Genomic DNA, 22,001 nt, shown 5'->3' with positions numbered 1-22,001 from the left:
GCAGACTGAACTAGACTAATTTTCATTATAGTGTAGTGATAACTGCTTGGACTTAAATGCATACACAACCAAACAATTAGTCATGCATTTCCATCATGGTCACTGCTTTGCACACCTCCACTTACAGTCAACAAAGAAATCATTGAAAAGGTTCATTCATACAAACATCTTGGTTCCATAATAGATCATAAACTTACATTTAAACCTAACATTGAACATATTTTCACAAACTGTCAACAGCGCTTCTTATTTCTCTGTATATCCGGAAACTACAGGTTGACCTGTCCATTCTCTCAGCTTTGTATAAATGCTTCATTGAATCCATTCTTACGCTTGGTTTGGATCACTTACTTCTATTCATTGAAACACGATGTATAAGTATCAAATAGGGCAGTAAAATTATTGCAACAGAAGTCTGAGACCTTTATGACACTAGAGTTCTCAATGTTTGAAATCTGGAGATTTGTGTCTGGTTTTCTTTATTTTATGAATAAACCAAACTGACAAAAACCCTTAATGAATGTTGAAACAAACAAACGAGGAAACATAATAATACTTCATTATTCAAAATATCACCCTCGCTGTCCTTTAAAAACAGACAGATGCTTTTTAAGGACATCCTTCTCCAGCATGCCTGACTCTTAAACTTCAACAGTTGTGTTTTTAATGGAGGCGCTGATTCACATGAATTATAGAGATCTACATCAGCGCAGTTACTGTAGCATAAATGCCGCCGCAGCAGCGGCGCTTCAGCGCAGCTTTGACGCTCCCCAACGCTACTGTTACGAGACGTATTTTGTAAGGTATTTCACCTCTTGTTTGCCCAGTGTGTGGGTTACATAAGCTGTGCACCAACAACGGAGATAGGGCACAACTTCGCTGATTTTAAAAGAGAAGCCGTTGTCCTCTAGTGAGTTTGCACTAGCAGACACAGAATGCTTCCAGCTAGCAGATACTCATGTAAAGGTAAGTTAGCTAATAGCTGGTTAGCTCATTGAGAGTTTGATGTCGCTGGACCTAAACTTGGTTACAACATCACTTTGCCAGCAAAGTTGTCAGTAGTAGTAAATGTTTACCCTAGAATCTGAAATAGGACGGAGTACTGAATACATTTGTTTTTGTGTGGTAGTGTTTGTTTTTATACAAACATTAGCAGCAGCCCCAAACTATGTAGCATGCTTACATGTGCTAGCATCAAGCTAATATATAGGGCAAAGTTCGATCAAAATATAAGTCACTAAAAAATCTGCCTTGACGTGAATTAGTGACAAAATCACAAGTTTTCTCATATCCCCTGACATTGCACGTTACTTTTCTGTTGATGTAAAAGTCAGCCAAAGTGTTAATGATATAAGAAATCAGCTGTTTTCGCAGGCATGTACTCTCACATCGTTCATTTGCTAGCTTGAGTGCGCTCCAACTTTGACAGCTGTGTCCTAATCACTGTAGCTACTTGTTAGCAAGCTATTTTATCACAAGATTGCCACTTAAGATTATCTTATTAGCATACTAAGTCCACAAAACTTAACTGTAATTTTTTTGGGCGATGATCGGAATACTTTCAAGGACAACTAAGCTGGAGCTTAAAACCGGCTGCAAGCGGCCACTTGATCTCCTGACAGAATTGACTGGATGCTCCTTGTTTTTCTCTTCCAGCCCACAGATGTATTAGGGCATTAACAACAGTACAGACAGACCATGCTGCCCCTCAACTGTACTCAAAAATACAAAGGAGAACATGTTCTTCAGTATCCCCCCGCATCACCACACACTACACCATTCACCCACGAGATAAAGATCCAAGATGGGAAGGTAAGAAATGACATAATCTGCTGTAATTGTAAAAGGTCAGATTTGACTCAAACAGGACTGTTATTTAGTAACTGAGCCAGACATCCACTTGCAGCCCAGCAGGAGCTACTGTTTTTGCATCTCAAGTCATTTTTGTGTTATGTAGTCATCATATATCATCATCATCATATGACTTGACTTTCTAGAATTGATGGGAACTGCTGTTGAAAGACTTATTGGAGACTATTACTTTCGGTCATAGAAAGGATGGGATAATACCAAGCATAGCATTCTTAATTATTAAATGCCAGTGTTTGTGACTGCAGGAAGATAAGGGAGACCATCCAACCTGAAACCATGTTGTGGTGTATTGTGATGGCATTAATAGTGCTGATGAACCTCCACTGTAGGTTGTCCCATTGTAGAGTTTATCCAGAACCTCGCATATGAATAACATGACCAAAATCCATCCGTCACAGGGTAGTTAAACCATAAATGGTTTATCATTATCCTGAACGAGATTATCATTACAGCACAGACTCATAACCACTTGTCATTCACCCCACATTTTATTGAAATCAACTTTACTGATAAAACAGGACAATGACCACATTGTGCCTGTTGACTCTGCTGCTCTAGATTTTTTTCTTTTATTTTATTTCAGATGTCTACGGATTTTACTGTTAACTTTTAAGCCTTTTCTTTTCCTCTCACTGTGCTTAAATCTGACACCTTGTTGAATATAGATCTGTTTGTAGCCTCAGATCCTTTGACAGAAGTCTTTAATCTTCTCCTAAGGCATTGCTGAAAACTAGGTGTGACAGAGCGTTCACTGTCACAGTGTCAGAGCTATAAACAGACTGCCCAAAGAAATCAAGTTCAAATCAGTGACCACTTTCAAATCACTTCTTAAAGAAACCCCCAATTTTCTTTCTTTGAAATTCTTTTGTAGAAAGATACTGTTTAAAGTTATAATTAAGTTCTCAGGCTTTTCTATTTTTAGTGGAATAACTTTGAAATTTCTGTGCAGTATTGTATTGTGTAATCATGCCTCTATCATGTATACTATTTCTTATTTTTATTAGTTGATTGCCTGACAGTCTTTCTTATCTGTATACTACTTTATGCATTGTGTCCAAATGCTGTCATGCACAATAACAAGACAATTATGATCCTAAACACTGATTTAATGATTTAAGGATTTACTCTGCCACTTAGAAATGTATTTATTCTGCAAAAAACATTAATTCAGAGTAAAGTGCCTTTTGGATGTCTAATGTTCATCTGAGCACTTCATCTCTTTCTCTTCATCTTTGGCTTGCAGGTGTTGAAATGGAACGGTTTGCAGATGAGGCAGATGTAGTGATAGTAGGAGGAGGCCCTGCTGGGCTGTCAGCAGCCATTCGTCTTAAGCAACTGGCCAATGAACAAGAAAAGGAGCTGCGAGTGTGCCTTGTGGAGAAAGCCCCTCAGATTGGAGCACACACTCTGTCGGGAGCGTGTCTGGAGCCCAGTGCTCTCACTGAGCTCTTCCCTGATTGGAAGGAGCGTGGAGTAAGTGTGTCATTCCTCATTTTTTTCATTTTGGTATAACCAAAGATGTCCTTCAGTGGCTTAGAGCAGTGATCTCCAACCCCCGGGCTACGGCCCGTTACCGGGCCGTGGGTCATTTGGTACCGGGCTGCAAAGAAAGAAAAAATAATTTCCATTATTTTATTTTATTTTTACACAAATGATGTTTTATTTTGAAAAGTGACCGGTTTTTTTTTTCTGTTGCTTCCGTCTCACTCTATGCAAGTCAAGGCCGCGACACCACACTTCACGTAATACATCCCGCTAAATTTAATCCCAAGCTCGCAAAATGAGCAAAAAACAAACTTCTTTAGATAGTTTCTTTGCAAAGGGAAAACGGTCCAATGAAGGGACAGAAGAGGAACCTGCACCCGCTAAAAAAGGGAAAGCTGCCTTTAACAGGCAGTATCAAGAAACATATTTAAAATATGGATTTATCGCCACGGGCGACTCCCACGCACCAAACCCACTGTGCGTTATATGTGGTGACCGGCTCTCTAATGAGGCGATGAAGCCTTCAAAATTGGTTCGCCACTTGGAGAGCAAGCACCCCATGGTAAAAGACAAGCCTTTAGAGTATTTTCAAAGGAAAAAACGTGAAAATGAAGGGCAGAAGCAGTTACTGATGGCCACCACGTCAACAAATTCGAGTGCACTGAGAGCATCATATTTGGTGGCTAACCGTATTGCTAAGGCCAAGAAGCCATTCACTATTGGTGAAGACCTTATTCTACCCGCTGCCAAAGACATTTGCCATGAAATTCTAGGAGAGTCTGCTGTTAAAAAGATTGCAAAGGTGCCTCTTTCGGCGAGCACCGTCACCCGGCGCATTGAAGAAATAGCAGAGGACATTGAGACACAGTTGTTGGGGAGAATTAATAATTCACCTTGGTATGCTCTCCAGGTTGACGAGTCAACAGATATTGACAACAATGCACTACTTCTTGTTTATGTGCGATATCTTTATCAGGAGGATACGCACCAAGATATGTTGTGTGCACTATCGTTGCCGACTAAAACTACAGGTGCAGAACTATTCAAGTCGCTGAATGAATATATGTCAGGAAAACTAAAATGGTCCTTTTGTGTCGGCATATGCACGGATGGAGCTGCTGCCATGACTGGACGGTTGTCTGGTTTAACTGCTCGGATCAAGGAGGTTGCACCTGAATGCGAGTCTACGCATTGTGTCATTCACAGGGAAATGCTGGCTAGCCGAAAAATGCCACTGGAGTTGAGCGGCGTACTGAACGATGTGGTTAAAGTCATCAACCACATTAAAGCACACGCCCTTAATTCGCGCCTGTTTGAACAGCTTTGTGAAGAGATGGATGCGGACCACAAACGCCTCCTTTTATACACAGAGATAAGATGGTTATCACGAGGGAGATCGCTGGCCAGAGTATTTGAATTACGAGAGCCGCTGCAGAGATTTCTCTCTGAAAAAGAATCACCGCTGGCGCCACACTTCACTGATGAGGAATGGATCGCAAAACTGGCTTACTTGTGCGACATATTCAACCTGCTCAATGAACTGAACTTGTCACTTCAAGGAAAGATCACAACTATCTTCAAGTTAGCAGATAAAGTAGCCGCATTCAAAGCTAAACTGAATTTGTGGGGACGGCGTGTGAGCAGAGGCGCATTTGGCATGTTTCATACACTGGCAGGGATTTTTGCCTTCGTTCTCCCAGCTGGTGCAAGAACACCTGTCCTTGCTGTCAGAAGAGTTTGAGCGCTACTTCCCAACCACAGAAGATCCAAGAACTGCCAAGGAATGGATCCGCAACCCATTTGTCAACAAACCGGGACAGTCCAGCATGTCGATGTGTGAAGAAGATCAACTGCTGGAGATCGCAAATGACGGGGGCCTTAAGCATCTGTTTGAGACATCAACTCTGCCGTTATTCTGGATGAAAGTCATGGCAGAATACCCCGAGATTGCCACAACAGCACTGAAAACCCTGTTGCCATTTCCGACATCGTATCTGTGTGAAGTTGGGTTTTCTGCAGTGACGGCAACCAAAACCAAATTACGGAGCAGACTGGATCTAAGTAGCACACTTCGGGTGTCATTGTCTCCCATAACCCCAAGATGGGACTGTCTCGTTGCAGCAAAACAAGCTAGTGCCGCTGTGATAAGCGAGCGAAATAATGAAGTTTGTTTTTGTGTTGTGTCTTATTTTGAAGGTATGTTGAAACATTATCATAGCGACCAGAGTGTGTTGCATTGTGTCAGGTAGAAACGATGTTGCTCATGTGATGTTTTGTTGTTGGTGTGACGTTACGAGGACATCGCTAATAAAGTTGCACATGATACCACAGTGGATTTACGTTCATTATTATTATTACTACAGAGGAAAATACAACAGTTTTTAATGCCGATCTTGTCATTTTATTTAGTTTTTATAAGCTTCACCTTTAGATTGGGCTGTGAAAATATTGTCAGACATTAAACCGGTCCGCGGTACAGAAAAGGTTGGGGACCACTGGCTTAGAGGATGGTTACATCAGATTATTGTCTGCTATTGTCCTTACACTTTGCGCTTGCATGTCAGTAGTGCTTTATTTACTTAGACATGTACTATATATTGAGTATATATTAAGTGTGCACTGCTCAAACCAACAAAGGGAACACATCTAAAGTCCTGATGAATACAAGTTTCCTGTTGAATATGTTTTATTTATTAGATAGTTGCATTTGTTGAGAACAAAAAATGTCGGAATGTTTATACAAATCTAAATCATCAACCCATGGAGGTCTGGATTCAGAATTCTACTGAATAAAAGCAGGAAGATCACATTACAGGTTGACCAAACGTCTGGTAATTCATCAAGACAATTCAACATCAGGTTCAGTATAGTGTGGTCTCATTGTGACTATGTGCACTTCTGCACTTGTTCCTGATGAGATGACAAATGTTCTCAAGAGGGATCTCCTTTCAGACCTTGATCAGGGTACAAGTCAACACCTGGACAGTCTGTGGTGCAATGTGACGGCGGTGGAGGGAATGAGACATTGTGTCCCAGAGGTGCCTGATTGAAATCAAGTCTGGTGAACAGCCAGGCCAGCCTATAGCATCAGTGTCTTAGAAATGCCTCCCCTAGACCATCACTGACTCTCTGCCAAACTGGTCACACTAGAGGATGTTACATGTAGCAGAACATTATCATGGTCTCTTCAGCTATTCAGGTCTGTTATGTGCTCAGTGTGAACCTGATCTCGTCCACAAAGAGCACAAGACGAATCTGCCAGTCCTGGTGTTTTCTGACAGATGCTAAGCGGGCCACACAGCGTTGGGCTTTGAGCACAGGCCTTATTTTCAGATTTCATGCCCTCATATCACCTCATTGGAGTTGGAACAGAAATATTCACATTGGTGACCTGCTGAAAGTCATTATGTAGGGCTCCAGCCATGCTGTTGCTGTTATTATTTGTACAAATGAGCAGCTAGCAGAGAAATACAGAAAACCGTCTTACCCCAGCGTGCATTGATGTGCCATTCTGGATGAGCTGCACTGCCTGAGCTACTTCTGTGCATTGCAGACACAGCCTCATGTTGCCTCGAGTGGTGACGGCACTGGCAAAATGTAAACGTGACCAAGTCTCAGCCAGAAAGAATTAGGACTGGGATGAATGAAAACAAAAACACATGTTCCTTTGCACAGACAGAGAAAGAGTCTGTGGCTATCACCTGCAGCATCTTTTCTTTGTAGGGTTGTTTTGCTTATTGCCTTTCTGCATCTGTTGTCTGTTCCACTTGTATAACAGCAGGTGATCAGTTTCTTCCTTGCTGGACAGATTGACATCTTAGAAGTGAGACTGACTTTAAGTTACTTGGTAATGATTATGTGTTTTCTTCATTTTTTGGGGGGGCAGTGTACTCATTTAGTGTATATATGAGAATTCCACAACAAGAACACCAACCAATGTTTGATATATTTATGTATATATGTCCATATGTTGTAATTGAGCATAATTATTAGAACCTTTTTCTTGAAATAAAGTACTTATCATAAGAACCTAAACTCCCAACAGCTCACATTATCTTTATCCCTCTCAGGCACCTCTTAACACTCCGGTGACTGAAGATGTGTTCAACATTTTTACAGAGAAACACAGAATCCCTGTCCCCATACTGCCAGGTAAAGGTCTTATTTTTTTATTTATTTATTTTTTTTTAATTCTTGATGGCTCCTTAATATATCACAGTATTAATCAGACATAAAGAAGATTTCTGCTTGTGTCAGTCATTTATAACCATTAGTTTGAGCTTTAAGCAGGGGTGAAAGTGGGTTATTAAAAAAAAAAAAAAAAAAAAAAAAAAAAAGGACATGTGCTCTTTCAGTGGCAAGTCAGCATGTCCCACAGAATCTGGTATCTGTGAAAGTGCAGATAAATTGATTTCATGTATTAATCTAAACTGGTCGATTACTACCGTTTTTTTTTAAAAATATATATCTAATCTACTCTTCTTAGGATTTCATATTTACAGCAGCTTCGACCCCCACTGTTTATTCATATATTAATATATTAGGGGTGGAGCTTTAATGCGTTAGAGAGGGAGAGGGAGAGAGAGAGAGAGCGCTAAATGTTCCAGCTGTTCTCCAGCTGCACATGTTTCCTCTGTAAACGACATATAGTCCAGCCCAGCCTCTGGTCAGCGGATGTTGTGGTTAGTGACAGATTAAAGACAGAAGAGAAGATCCTCGTGTGGTTAAAATCTCTTCCGCTTCCCAGTGAAGTAGGCAAATAGACAAAGGGGAATTGTGAAGATGAAATCAGTCTTTCTGTCTTGTACCGAGCCGGGTTCAGGATCCCTTCCACCCCTACTCTAACACCATCCCCTTCACATCTGGATGACGATGTGTGATCGAACTGAAAATTCTTTCCGGAGGATGTGCTCAACCCTGAAATCAAAACGCAAAGCACAAGGCCTACCCATCGTTAACGTTTTATCATTGTTTTATCAGCCAAACATGTCAGCTTTCTAACTAATCATATTACTTATCTTTTATATCATACATGCAATTAAAGGTTTACTTTTAAAACAAAGCATGAACTATGAATTAAATTAATATTCATACAAGTTTAGCTAAATTATCTTTTTTTTTCTCTTGAAACTTCTTTTCATTCTTTTATAATATGCATATGCAGATGCTGTGCATTAAAATAGAGGAGGCATATTTCGATGCTATTTATTTATTGAAGAATTTACTTTAAGTTTTTCTTTTTTGTTCTTGGTTTCATTTTAAATGTAATTAAACATGTTCTTGTTTACACCAAAATAAAGCCGTTTTATGACTTCCATTTGTTCCCTTACTGTACTAATAAAAAAGAACCAAATTGGGACCTTAAAAGCAATGTACATACCAAACTGTGATTTTGATGTATCGTTACAACCCTAATAGAAAAGTGGAGAGATCGATAGATGTATTTAATAGTGGTAGTGAAGCCATTTTGTCCTGAGAATGTCAAAAAGCTGGGTGTAATGTGAATAAGACACTACTACCAAATACTAATTACAACAGGATATCCACATGTGATGATGGCCGCCTAAACTGTTCAATTTCTTACAATTAAGCAACTTTTAAAAAATTTATAGTCTAAAAAATGTTTAAAAAATGTATGTAAATCTAAACTTCAAAAATATGTTGATTATAACCATATGGTGGTCGCCCTGTGATGCCGTATTTGGGCTGCGATGTCGTGAGGATGTTAAAATGAAAGTTTCACCGAACCAACAGTCCTTTAAAGCTTCTCTGACATCGGGACATTGCTTTAGATGATTGCTTATTACATGGCATCCCCGAAAGTTAGCTGTTAGTTACAACTGTTTTATTCATACATGAAAATGTGGGCAGTGTGTGCATTATCAATGACTTACTTATAAGTTGCTATAGCAACAGGTCTTTGTTAATGTTAATTAGCCATGTGCTAATTGCATAGAATGGCACTGTCTTACCTGATGTAATACAACTGTGTTCAGTGACTTAGTGGAAGTGTAGTTTGAGTGTCATTGCAGCTTTTTAATCTGTCTTATTGCACTGTTGGTAAAGATGAGCATAGAAATGACTTCCCATCCTGAGCACAGTATTAAATGGATGGTGGCCATTAGTAGCTCCAATCCTTCTGGACATTAATTTTTTTTTTTTTTTTTTTTAAATCTGTAAGTGGATCCAGTTGCCAGTTATCCAGTTAGGGCCACTACTTAAAAAAATGTGCACATGTTTCTCTTCTTCTATGTGCCCTTTTAGGAGTTGTGATAAACTGCAAAAGTTACATGCCAAGAACTGTGATTAAAATTGTAATTGTTTCCCAGCACTAATGAACAAAAAATGATTATTTAAGCAAAGTGATACAGTATGAGTAAAACAGTTTTCTGTCTTAGATTTTGTTACATGTACCACTTTTTTTTATCTCATGAATGACATCTGGGAAATTACTTTAGAAAAGACTGTAGTAATGTGGTGTTGTTTTTTTTCTCTTTACTTTAAAAGTTGTTCAAAGCAGATGGTAAGAGTCAAACCCAGTGACCAATCCTCCCTTGCTTCATGTATTAAGTGTGTGTGCATAAAGATGGGTGGCGCTGAATTGAAGCACTTCGATTCAGACTTGTGGTTGTATTAATGGTTTGCACTGAGAACATCCGATCCAAGAGCTGTCTTTTAAACTGGCATCCAAACTTGTTGATGAAACAGCGTTATGTCCACAATGACCTCATGTTTGCATGCTTTTTTTTTATGCTATGTGTAGGTCTGCCCATGCGGAACCACGGTAACTACCTCGTGAGGCTGGGGAATTTGGTGCGCTGGTTGGGAGAACAGGCTGAGGAGCTTGGAGTTGAGCTTTATCCTGGTTATGCTGCAGCTGAGGTGTCATCTCTGCATTGAAAGTTTGCATACATATTTCTGTCTGTATTAAGCCATTATGTTATTAGCTTTCCAAGGCTATAAATGGAAATTTTTTGATAATCATTTTAATTTTGTTGTATGAACCGTTTAACAAGATAACTTTTTTTGGAGCTTTATATTGTGAATATTGACCTAAATGCTGATTCAGCATTTTGTTAGAGGATTGGTAGAAAGGGTTTAAAAGTCCTCATCTCATTATTTTCTCTTTTATTGTTTTTTTTGCATCTAGGTAATACAAGATTTGATATTGATGCTAATTTAAATAAATTTGTTTAAAAACAATTTTAAATGCCATGGTTAGTTCTGTAACAAAATATCCTGTCTTAAAGAAATCAGTGCACATCTGGAGGCCGACCAAAATGTTTAAATCTGCTGTCAAGTGAAACCTTGAAAAAAGTGATGACAAAAGGTTCAACACAAAGCGGAAATCATTCTGAAGCATCAAGAATAGAAAGATAAATTGCTGTAAAACATCACAGGCAGCAGCAGCATTTTTTTTTTAACAGTTTAATCTGTAGCAGAATGGCAGGAAGGAAAAAAGACGAGAAAATAGTTGAGACAACTCATGACCTGCAGCAGACCACATCACCTGACAATGTGACAGAACGCCGAAGGAGCCAGATGAGTTCTGAAAGGATAGACTGTCAGATTGGGCCAAATACAGCAAAGCTGAATGGACAGCACTTCATTGCTCAGATTGACAGTGACCCAACACACACTGTGAAAGAAGCGTGGGGGATTTTGAACGTAAAGAATATATAATCTTCTGCAATGGCTGAGTCAGTCACTCAAATATGGCGTGCATTGGCCTCGCTGAGAACAAAATAAAGAGAGTAAAAGACCCATGACTTTGCCCTCAGGGGCTAATTTTAACATACAAGTTTGATTTTTTTTTTTTTTTGTATATAACTTAACTTTTTTTTAGCATCATTCACATATTTCCAACCTGACTGAGCAGCTTTCATTTATTCTGTCAGACATTAGTTGATGTTTTCTTCTCTCCACAGACATATAATAATCATTAAAATGTGTCCTGTCCCTTCAGCTTCAAATGCTAACTGTTATCGCTTATTACATGAAGGTGCTCTTTCACGAAGATGGAAGTATGAAAGGAATCGCCACCAATGATGTGGGCATAGCCAAAGATGGCTCACCAAAGGTAATGTATCTGAACAAGTTGATTTGATAATACTGTCCGCATATTCCTATGTCATGGTAGTGTGAATGTTTACACATTCATACAATTAGATGCATCAGTTCTTTTGAAGGAATATGTGAAAGAAATAGAAGCACAGTCTTATTTAAGGAAATGTAGCACGAAAAGCTTGGATTTCTTTTTTTTTTTTTTTTTTTTTTGCCTCCGCCAAGGAGGTTTTGTTTTGGCCCACATTTATTTGGCGTCTGCCCCTCTGTCTGTTTGTATGTTTGTTTGCAACTTGACACAAAAACTACGGGGCATATTTTTATATATGTTTTTACTAACCTGAGTATGGATCGTGGTGTATCTTGGATTCCATTAAATGTAGGGAGTGATCTGGAAGGAATTGTGGACACGGATTAAAAGATTCTTTAATATCAGAAGAAATAAGCTGCTTGCTGGATGTCTGTCTACGCACCCCAAGGGTTTTTTTTTTTGCTCCATTTCTATATACTCAGTTCAATGCAGCTTTATTTGTATAGCGCTACTTGTCAACAATGTCATCTCAGGGAACTTTACAGACATATAAATTAAAGGTAATTCATAATAAATAGCCTTGTTAAGAGAAACCAACAGATTGCATCAAATCTCGACATGGATCCAATCTCCATATTTGATCCTGAGCATGCAAGAGGAGGCGGCTCAATCGTCCAAAAAAAAAAAAAAAAAAAAGCTATTGTTTGCCTTTGGACACAAGATGGGGTTGGATATTTTGTAAGCATATATATATTTTTAAAAATCTGTTTGTTTTTTTTTTCATGAAAACATCTCAGTGTTTTTTGCCAGAACTGTTTGAACTGTTTGATTTATTACTTTTGTAACATATTTTATATTTGTTTTTTCTCAGGATGTTTTTGAAAGGGGAATGGAGCTCCATGCTAAGGTCACATTGTTTGGAGAGGGCTGCCATGGTCACTTGGCCAAGCAACTTTACAAGCAGTTTAACTTGCGTGAGAACTGTGAGCCCCAGACCTACGCGATAGGCCTCAAAGAGGTAAATAACGTAAACTGCCTTCATCGGTTTTGCACTGCAGAGAAGACTTCATGACTGTGGGTGTTTATCTGTGATTATCTGCTTTACTGTTTAGTTGTTATTGCATTTTTAGGGCCAATTTGCCAAATGTTATGTGTTGAAACCCTTAGAAAGGAATAAATCAAACTGAGGTCCAGGCAGCTTCTGTTAGGTAAAACTAGCATAACATTATTGTGCCACAACTGAGCACAGAGTTAAAGTCAGCTGCAAATCAGCTTTTTATCAGATCTCAAACAATAGATTTCCTGGATATTGTATATTTAAAAACATTAGAAGTTATGCTTTGAGTGGAAATAAGACAATTCCTGTTTGCATTAAAAAAGTTGTTTAAGCTAAGGAGGGGGATTTACAACTTAAAAGGGTTGCTCATTTTTTGAATTTATGAAGCCAGAACTAATCTCAAGTACAGATGTGTGTCTGTTTTGGGTGCAAAATTATGGAATGGCCTAAACAGTGACAGAGATGTGTAATTCTTTGTTAGCTTTAAAATGTAATATTAAAAGTTATAATAAAATTTGATTTAATTTTTTTTCCCTTTTATTTAAGCTATTATGTGATGTATCAGTGCTGATGTTTTTATTGTGAATTGTTTCAGTGATGACATAGGATTGGCAAAAATACGCCTTGGGGCTTCAGCCTATTCCTTTTTTGATGCTGACTGATGAATTGTTGTAAAAGTATGATTTTTCTTTTGGTTATATTTTGGTTTATAAACCAAAATAAAAGCATTCATTCATTCATTCAAGTGTGTAAAAAAAACAAAAAAAACTTCATGTTCTGATTGTTTTTTTGATGTTTTTTTTAATATATCACTTTAGCTGTGGATGATTGATGAAAAGAAGTGGAAACCTGGCAGAACGGAGCATTCTGTGGGTTGGCCCTTAGACAGAAACACATACGGAGGATCCTTCCTGTATCATCTGAATGAAGGAGAACCTCTTGTGGCCTTAGGTTTTGTGGTGAGTGGCTTTTATTTATATTCTGTCAGTGCATAAATAGATATAACAGCAAAACTTTATTCAAGAGTTGGAAATAAAAAAAAGTCTTGAACATAATTGTCATACAAACCGTGCACCGTGAGAATGCCTACAAAGAACATTTTTAGATATAGCAAGGCTAGTTTATTTTTTATAGCACAGTCTAACATTCAAAGTGCTTTAGAGACATTAAAACATTAGAAAATAAAGAGCAAAATCAAAAGAAAATTGAACATAAAGAAATGAACTTTTAAATGAAAGCTATTGAAATGCAGCTGGGAACAGGTGTTTCAGCTGATCCGAGGCTTTCTGGGGATTTCTTCCAGACACGTGGAGCATAGAAGCTGAATGCAGCTTCTTCATATTTGGTTCAGACACTGGGAACTTAACTTGATGGATTTACAGTTTCCTGGCCTATGTTTGGAGCATGCTGTGGCTCACTTTACTTACAAAAAGCTTTTTTAGAAAGCCGCTCCTAGGCCTGTCACAGTTACAAATTTTTCCATGCAATTAATTCTCATAAATTATTGCGACAGATGATAAAATTGCACTTACCTGTTATTGTTGTCATTTTGAGACCATTTTCAACTAAATAACAAAAATTTCCTATTAATGCAAGTAGACTCTTTCAAAGATCAACATACCTTCATTTCTAAGGAACATATAGCTCGATGTGCAGATTAGTTTATGCTGATCCAGTCCCCAGTCTGCTAACACAGGCATGTGGTCTCTAAACACTTCAAGGTTCAAGGTCCAGGCAGCAGTTATACAATCTATGGTGAAGCTCATCTGTGGGGACATGTTTGGACTTGAGCAGAGGTGGAATGGTGAAACTGAAAGTCTGATCCTCTTCAGTAGGCTGTGTCATTTTTCCTGTCATAGTAAAGTTGTGGAAATGCCATTTTTAACATGAATGTTTATCCAAGCAACTCATACTAGCTGTGAATTTTGATGGGGTTTTTTTTTAGTTTTTTTTTTTTTTATAATTTTGAATTGAATTTTTTTCAGTTTGTGAATTGTGAACTTAGCAACATTTTTCAGAATGTCACCTTTTTAACTATTGAACGAAGAGTTCATGGTTGTTTTAAGTGCAGATGGAAACTTGTTGCATTGCCGTGTTTAGGTAATATGTCTTAAAACAAACATGGCACAAGAAAAAGACAAATGGAAATTATTGCGTCCAGCAAACTCATTGCTCACATTTTTTGTTATTGTGCGATTAATTGACTTATTGCTTATTGCGACAGGCCTAGCCGCTCTGTTTTTGACAGAGACAGAACTTTCTTATAAACAAGGTCCCAGCATGTCCTGGGATAAATCATGATAGTCATTATCCACGCAGCCTGGACCCTCCACGCATCATACATCTACATTTAACGGTCTAGTAACGTCATGGTTTAGGACCTCATATTGTTGCTTGGACACATCGTTTGACCCTGTATGTAGATGGATGTGTCTCAGAGTTGGGTTTTCAGCCACAGCTTGCAGAATTCTCTCCTGATCACTGATCTTATCTTCGGTAAAGCAGAGGGCTTTGGTGTTCTTACCGCACATCCGTTGAACATCACTTGCAGAAGAATCACTAAGACTCATCAGAGTTTCAGGCCCAGCCTTTAGCTTTCCCTGTGGCCTTTTCTTCTCTAACTAGTTAGCAGTCATTCATTTAGCAAATATCATTTGGAATATTTGCTTATTTAGACTTACTAAATAACTTAATACATCTTGACTGTCAAACACTGAGCTCTGCTTGACCCATGTCCTTGAGCTTAATTAATAACTGAAGTGCCAAGAGGAAATTTAATTATAATTTCCATAAACAGCAACTTGAATATTAATTAACTGCATAAAATTATCATTTTGAATTGTGTTTTGTTTTGTTTTTTTTTGTTTTTTTTTAAATAATAACAAAACTAGTTATTAAATGCAAGTACAACTGCTTAAATAATTAAATAATTTCTCCTTGTCAGAAGAGACATCCTCACCTCAAGAGTGCTCCAGCTAGCTTCCCTTCTGGGAGCAAACCTGCATCTATGACACCATGGAAAACATGACATTCCACTGTTTCTTGCAGGCTGCATTGGATTTCTGATAAAGAGAATTTGATTTCATATTAATTTTTTTTTTTTTTTTAAAGGTTTATTTTGTTAATTAGGTCAGTTGATTGTCATTCATGTCCATGGAGCAGGCCTGAGAGTAAAGATCAAAACATGCTGGCAGCATCTGGCAAAATGACAGATGCTCTACAATGCGCTGCTCAGCCTAACTTTTTCAGAAAGTCTGTTGTTTTTTTTGTTTTTTTTAAGTTTCTAATCATTTTTTTAAAAATATTTATTGTCTCTCAGGTATTTTATAACTACATTCAGTGGAGAGACAGAAAATGGGGTTATAGGAGAAATGGGAAGAGGAGTGTGTGCGCTCTGTATATGTGTGTATGTGATATATATACACATGCATGTACGTGTGACTGAAAAATACACTTGAATGTCTTTAAATTGCTCTGTAATATACTTAATTGTGCAAAATATTTTAATATTCATAAATTGTTTCTATTATGTAACGCACTTTGTGTTGCTTTTGGCATGAGAAGTGCTTTATAAATAAATTTGAATATGAAATGCATGAGGAGAGAGTGGTTATAATGGTAACAAGTAACAAGCCTTAACAACCCACAATCTTGTCATTAAATCTTGACAGCAAAAGGTTGGGTAAAAAAAACAAGTATAGGAAGTGTGGATATGCATGCAGAGGTTGGCTGAAAACATTTGAAGATTTAACATTTTATGGTATGATACATGCAAATAATAATTGTTTGATATCTGAAGTTCATATTAAGTTGCTCTAAATGGCCGAACTGTGCCACCTGCTGATGTAAATTTATACAAGTGCTGTCTTTCATCTTGTGAGTTTCAAATAGGAGCATTGCAGAATATGTAGACTGTGTGGTTGGAAAACAAAAAGCATATGGAACATTTCATAGGTTGTTCAGCTGCTCTCTAGATAGTGTCACTTATCAAAATATCCAAACTGAACTAATTGACTTAACATTACCTATAAATTCCATATTTTAGTTAAGTCACCACAGCACATCATCTGTTTGGTCAGATGCTGCCTGCAGCAGATGGCGGCCACTCATCGTGTGAATCTTGCAGCAAAGTGCTGCAAACTTGTTTAGTGTGTAACTGGCAAGCTGTTTTCTTCCAAATGTTGTTTTTCAGTCTTGTCTCTTGTTCTCCAATTATTCTAATGAAGTTGAGACGTTGTGTAAAACCCAAAATAAAAACACTCTACAATGATTTGCAGATATTTTTTTAACCTGTATTTAATTAGATACACTACAAAGACAAGATATTTGGTGTTCAAACTGATCAATTAATTTTTCTGAAAATATCGAAAATATTCAGTCATTTTGAATCTGATGCCTGCAACATGTCCCAAAAGAGCTGACGGGAGCAACAAAAGACTGGGGAAGGTGAAAAATGCATTGAAAACACTGTTTGGAACACTCCACTGGTGGACTGGTTACCTGGAATCAGATGAGGGTCACGATTGGGTATGAAAGGAGCGTCATGTTGCAGGCATCAAATACAAAACGAGTGAATATATGCAAATAATTTATCAATTTTAACATTAAATATCTTGTCATTGTAGTGCACTCAATTGAATGCAAGTTAAAAAGGATTTCACATTATTTTTCTTTTTTTATGAATTTTTTTACACAGCATTGTAACTTTGAGACTTGGACTGTAGGCGCTGTTACTTTCAAAACTTCCCTTTGAGACATTGCAGTCGTGAATTGGTGTGTTTTGTTTGTGTGATTTCATTTTTGTGTGTGTCAGAGGAAAAGTAAGTTGTACAACTGCAGCACCGTCATTGAAAATGAGTTTATTGGAGTGTTGTTTTCTCATCAGTGCCAGTAGGAACTCATTTTAAAGTAATAACAACTGCTGATGAATCATTTGATGCAGGTTTTAATGCCAGTTAAATACTTTGATTCAGGATGCTGGGAGCTATTTTGCCCGGTGTAGTAAGGGTTTTCCCAAACATTCAGCACACCAGTGACTGTAACAGAGGCACACAGCTCCAAACCAGCAGGTTAACCTCAGACTTGACTGACTTTTGCTTTTGTTTTGTTTTACTTCTCACATCAGGTTGGTCTGGACTACTCCAACCCTTATTTAAGCCCTTTCAGGGAGTTCCAACGCTGGAAGCACCACCCTTTTGTATCTGCCACACTGGAGGGAGGTCAGAGGATTGCTTATGGAGCTCGAGCCTTAAATGAAGGAGGATTTCAGGTATTTTTATCCACACACTGGTCAGGAAAACTACTGTTAACCAGGCTGAATACAGCTTTATCACTGGGGATATAATCAGATGTACCATCATTAAACTTTCTTGTCCTACGAGGGCTTTTTAACTTATTTTTTGTCATATTAAGTCAAAGGCATCATCAGAATAATACATTAAGTGGCAAATTAATTATTTTTCTACATATCTGAAAAATGCCTTTTTAAGATAATTTATTAATATCCTTTAAGTTCTGCTGCTTTACTGTGTTTTTTTTTTTTTTAAGTGTTCCACATTTATTTTGAGCCTCTTAACTACTTGTTTCAACTTTTCTATGGGTCTCTAGATCTTATCTGCCAGCCTTATTTTGTTCTTAGAATAAAGGACTGGTGAAAAATATCAACACAAAGTTGGGTAATATTTAATCAGACATGCTTTTCCTTTGAGAAGATCATGAGCAATATATGAATACAGATGCGATTAATTATCTTCCAAGTGGAAACTTCATAAGCAATTTAAACAGACTTAGTATTTGTATTCAAATGAAAAGATGATAGCTGTGTGTCAGTTACACAGAGAATATTTATAATTAGTGTATCATTGCTCTTTGGAAATGGAAATGGGTCATGGCTGAGGGAGAAGAGAAACCAAGGCAAACTAGCAAAACTCAAATCAATAAAGGCTCCATTATTCTCAGAGATGAGTCATCTAACTTTTATGTCAGGGAAACTGTTTTGAAGCATCTAATGAAAATGTCCATGCTGATGGGCAGCAGGGATCTGATCGGGTGTTGATTTAAAGAGGAAAAACTGTGGTCAATATTTTCATTCTTAGTAGATTTTGATTTGGAAATTTCCATTTTATAATTTACTTATTGTTTGTTAGAAAATATCCAACTTTAAATACTAGATGTGTTAATGAAATATTTACCCAAGATGCAGCTGGTTGCATAACAACTAAATTACAGAAATCTTGTTAATACTTGGGTTTTACAAAGTAAACTCTTTACTTCTCCCAGTCTATTCCGAAGTTGACTTTCCCTGGAGGTTTGCTGATTGGCTGCAGTCCTGGTTTCATGAATGTCCCAAAGATCAAAGGCACCCACACAGCTATGAAGAGTGGTATTCTTGCAGCTGAGGCCATTTTCCCTAAAGTCACGGCAGAGAACCTGGATTCAGAGACGGCAGGTACAAAATTTAAGACCCATTGCTAATTATGACAATAAGCACCAGTAGCTGTTTGCACTTCATTTGGTTACCTGGTGTGTAACTCACAGCAGAGTGCCGCTCAGTCAAATGCACAACCGACAGTAAACTGGGTAACACGCTTTCAAATAACCATGTTAAAGGGTGGACTTTGTAAGGAGTGGGACTATGTAAAGTACTTGTAGATATTTAGCATATTTCCTCTTGAAGGAAGTGGTGAAGGTGCTGTAATTTTAGAGATTTGGGGGGAGGGGGGGGAGGGGGGACTCTGATGGGGAGTCTGGCTAAAAATCACTTAAAAGGGACCATTTGAGGATGAATTTTGAAAGTCAGAGCAATGGAAACTTGTCAAAATCTGAGGTTTTAGCAAAAGCTAGATATATTGAGTTTCACACAGTGTCACTGCCTGCACGGTTGTTACCCCATGTATTCTGCTAAGACCTCCAGTTCAGCTTTGCAGATCTAGTCTCAAATTTAAAACACTTATTCAATTTTTGCAAAAGTTGTTGGTTTCTCTTTTTGATGAAACCTTTTCATTTGTTGTTTTACTCCACTGTGTATTTGCTGAGATAGTAACAAGGTCAAAACATTTCATAGAAACTTCTATTTGAAGAGAAAAATGTTAATATTCACTTTGTGTTCACGACAAACCTTGACTCCCTAAAGATGTCAAAATAAAGAAATGTGAAAACACCAATAAGGAAATAAAAGTCCTTTTGATTTGTTTCAATTGACTCTTCATAGGACTCCATGTTCCTGAGTATGCGGAGAACTTGAAGAATTCATGGGTGTGGAAGGAGTTGTACTCTGTCAGAAACATCAGGCCATCCTTCCACAATTACTTTGGCCTGTATGGTGGAATGGTCTACACTGGGATTTTCTACTGGATCTTGAGAGGAAAAGAGCCTTGGACATTGAAACACTGTGGTGAGTACTGCAGAAAAAGCGACCGTACAGGTTCAAATGTTTTTTGTTTGTAGACTCAGCACATCTCTAAAGCACTGTTTATAGTCATTACAAGTAAAAAAAAACAAAAACAAATTAAAGGTACTGAAACAAAAGGTCACAAGAAAATGGAAAATGTTGATGTTGAAGTGTGACATTTTTGCCATCATCTAAAACTAAACTGTAAATATCAGTCCATGACATGAGCTGAATACACAGAGAAACGTGCATGTGCAGCCAGCCGAGCGCTGCTGTTTATCACTCTGGTTACGTATGTTGACATAGACCGGTTGTATCCAGATGATGCCAGTGGTTTTTCTTCGGGTGTGTTGGGGTCATCTTATCATAGCAGGGGAAATCAACATTTTGTAACCAGCTGTGGTCAATTTGTGGCAGGCATTGATGCAAACCAGCTGAAACCGGCTAAAGACTGTAAACCCATTGACTACCCCAAGCCCGACGGCAAGATAAGCTTTGACCTACTCTCCTCTGTGGCTTTGAGTGGCACCAACCACGAGGGGGACCAGCCCCCACATCTGACCTTAAAGGATGACAGCATACCTGTGGCCAGGAACCTGGGCATTTATGATGGACCTGAGCAGCGCTTCTGCCCTGCAGGTAACACAATCATGCTGGCTGAAAAGTCTTACCACACACAATATATCCAGGTGCAGATAAGAGTTAATCTTTCCTACAGTGGATGGTGAGGAAGTGAAAACTGGGCTTTTGATGCAAACAGAATCACTGCAGTGTTAAATCTGCAAATACTAAATACAACTCACACAATCAGATGTTTATTATGACAGCGGGAAGGTTGCATGTTATTAGCCATAGGTGTGGTGATAGAATTGTCTGCTGTAATTTAGATAATTTAGAAACGCCATTCGCAGACAACAGTGGCGACTTCTACAGCCTGCTTCATCTTAAACTCATCAGAGGATGAAATTGATCTGAATTTTACAGAGTCATCATGGTCCATCTCATCAATGTCTCCTCAACAGAGACGCTGATTAAAAGTCCATTATCCAATTTTGAAATCAGTCTCCTTTTGTGGAAAGCCCTTGACCAATTAGCAATGTTAAGTGTGTTTCTGTAGTGCGGCACCTGTCAAGGCTACGCTTCTCTGGAAACATAAAAACCATTGCATATTTAAAATGGTTTGACACATTGATCTGCTGCTGAAGTATTAATGATTAAATCCTTTTTATTCATCATTTTTTTGTTAAACTGCAGTAAACATGAAAGCTTCCCTGCAGATTAATTACGTTACCTGTGCGCATCAAAAGACATAAATTAAAAGCGCTATTAAGAAATATTTCATCACACATGCAAATGATTCTGCTGTTTAGGAAAAGCTGACATTTATTGGAAGGAAATGTAATCAAACAAAATTACGGTTTTTTTTGTTTGTTTGTTTTTTTTTTTCCTTTCCTCCCTTCACTGAACTATCCCAGGTGTCTACGAGTACGTTCCCCTGGAAACAGGAGACGGGATGAGACTGCAGATAAACGCTCAGAACTGTGTCCACTGCAAGACCTGTGACATTAAGGACCCGAGCCAAAACATCAACTGGGTCGTGCCGGAGGGTGGCGGCGGACCCGCCTACAATGGAATGTAAACATGCCTACATTCTTTGTTTTATACCGTTTGTCTTGCAAGATGAAAAGTAAAGCCACGTTCGAGGTTACCGTACTCGCCAGTGTATGTGCCTAAGATTGAAATATTTATGTAGATGGTACAAGAACAATGACTAAAGTGGAGGCAGAGGAGCTTAGGAACCCTGAAACCCATGTAGAAGACCGGACCATGTACAAGTTCAGTTAAAGCTGGCAGTTTCTATATCTCTTCAGGGGCATTTTAATTAGTATAAGAGTGTCTTGTTTTTAATAAGTCCTTGTCCAACAGCAAGTTAATATATTTCTCACAATCTTGTGAAACGCAACAGCCTATAAAATGAATGTGAGAGCATAACTGGTGGCATATCTTGACAGCATTTAATCCAGGTATTATTGTATATATAAAATTCCAATGTCACAGAAACAAATAAAGAAAACTTGACTGTATCATTTGTTATTGACCTC

The 22,001-nt window shown here is 38.1% G+C and overlaps 1 protein-coding gene across 1 annotated transcript; it reads left to right on the top strand.

Moving 5' to 3' along the window:
- The first annotated feature begins 794 nt into the window (after positions 1-794).
- etfdh (electron transfer flavoprotein dehydrogenase) lies at positions 795-21,983 on the top strand. The gene is made up of 13 exons (XM_079249977.1): positions 795-966; positions 1,657-1,812; positions 3,116-3,345; positions 7,428-7,509; positions 10,121-10,239; positions 11,360-11,437; positions 12,324-12,470; positions 13,328-13,468; positions 17,635-17,778; positions 18,789-18,957; positions 19,720-19,902; positions 20,317-20,538; positions 21,375-21,983. The coding sequence occupies exons 1-13, from the start codon at positions 936-938 to the stop codon at positions 21,536-21,538; spliced, it is 1,866 nt and encodes a 621-aa protein (XP_079106103.1). The 5' UTR covers positions 795-935; the 3' UTR covers positions 21,539-21,983.
- Positions 21,984-22,001: the final 18 nt, after the last annotated feature.

Source organism: Telmatherina bonti (genome assembly GCF_933228915.1).
Source record: "Telmatherina bonti genome assembly, chromosome: 12".
NCBI lineage: Eukaryota > Metazoa > Chordata > Actinopteri > Atheriniformes > Telmatherinidae > Telmatherina > Telmatherina bonti.
Note: the sequence above shows the minus strand (reverse complement) of the source record. Positions and strands in the feature narration are given on the sequence as shown.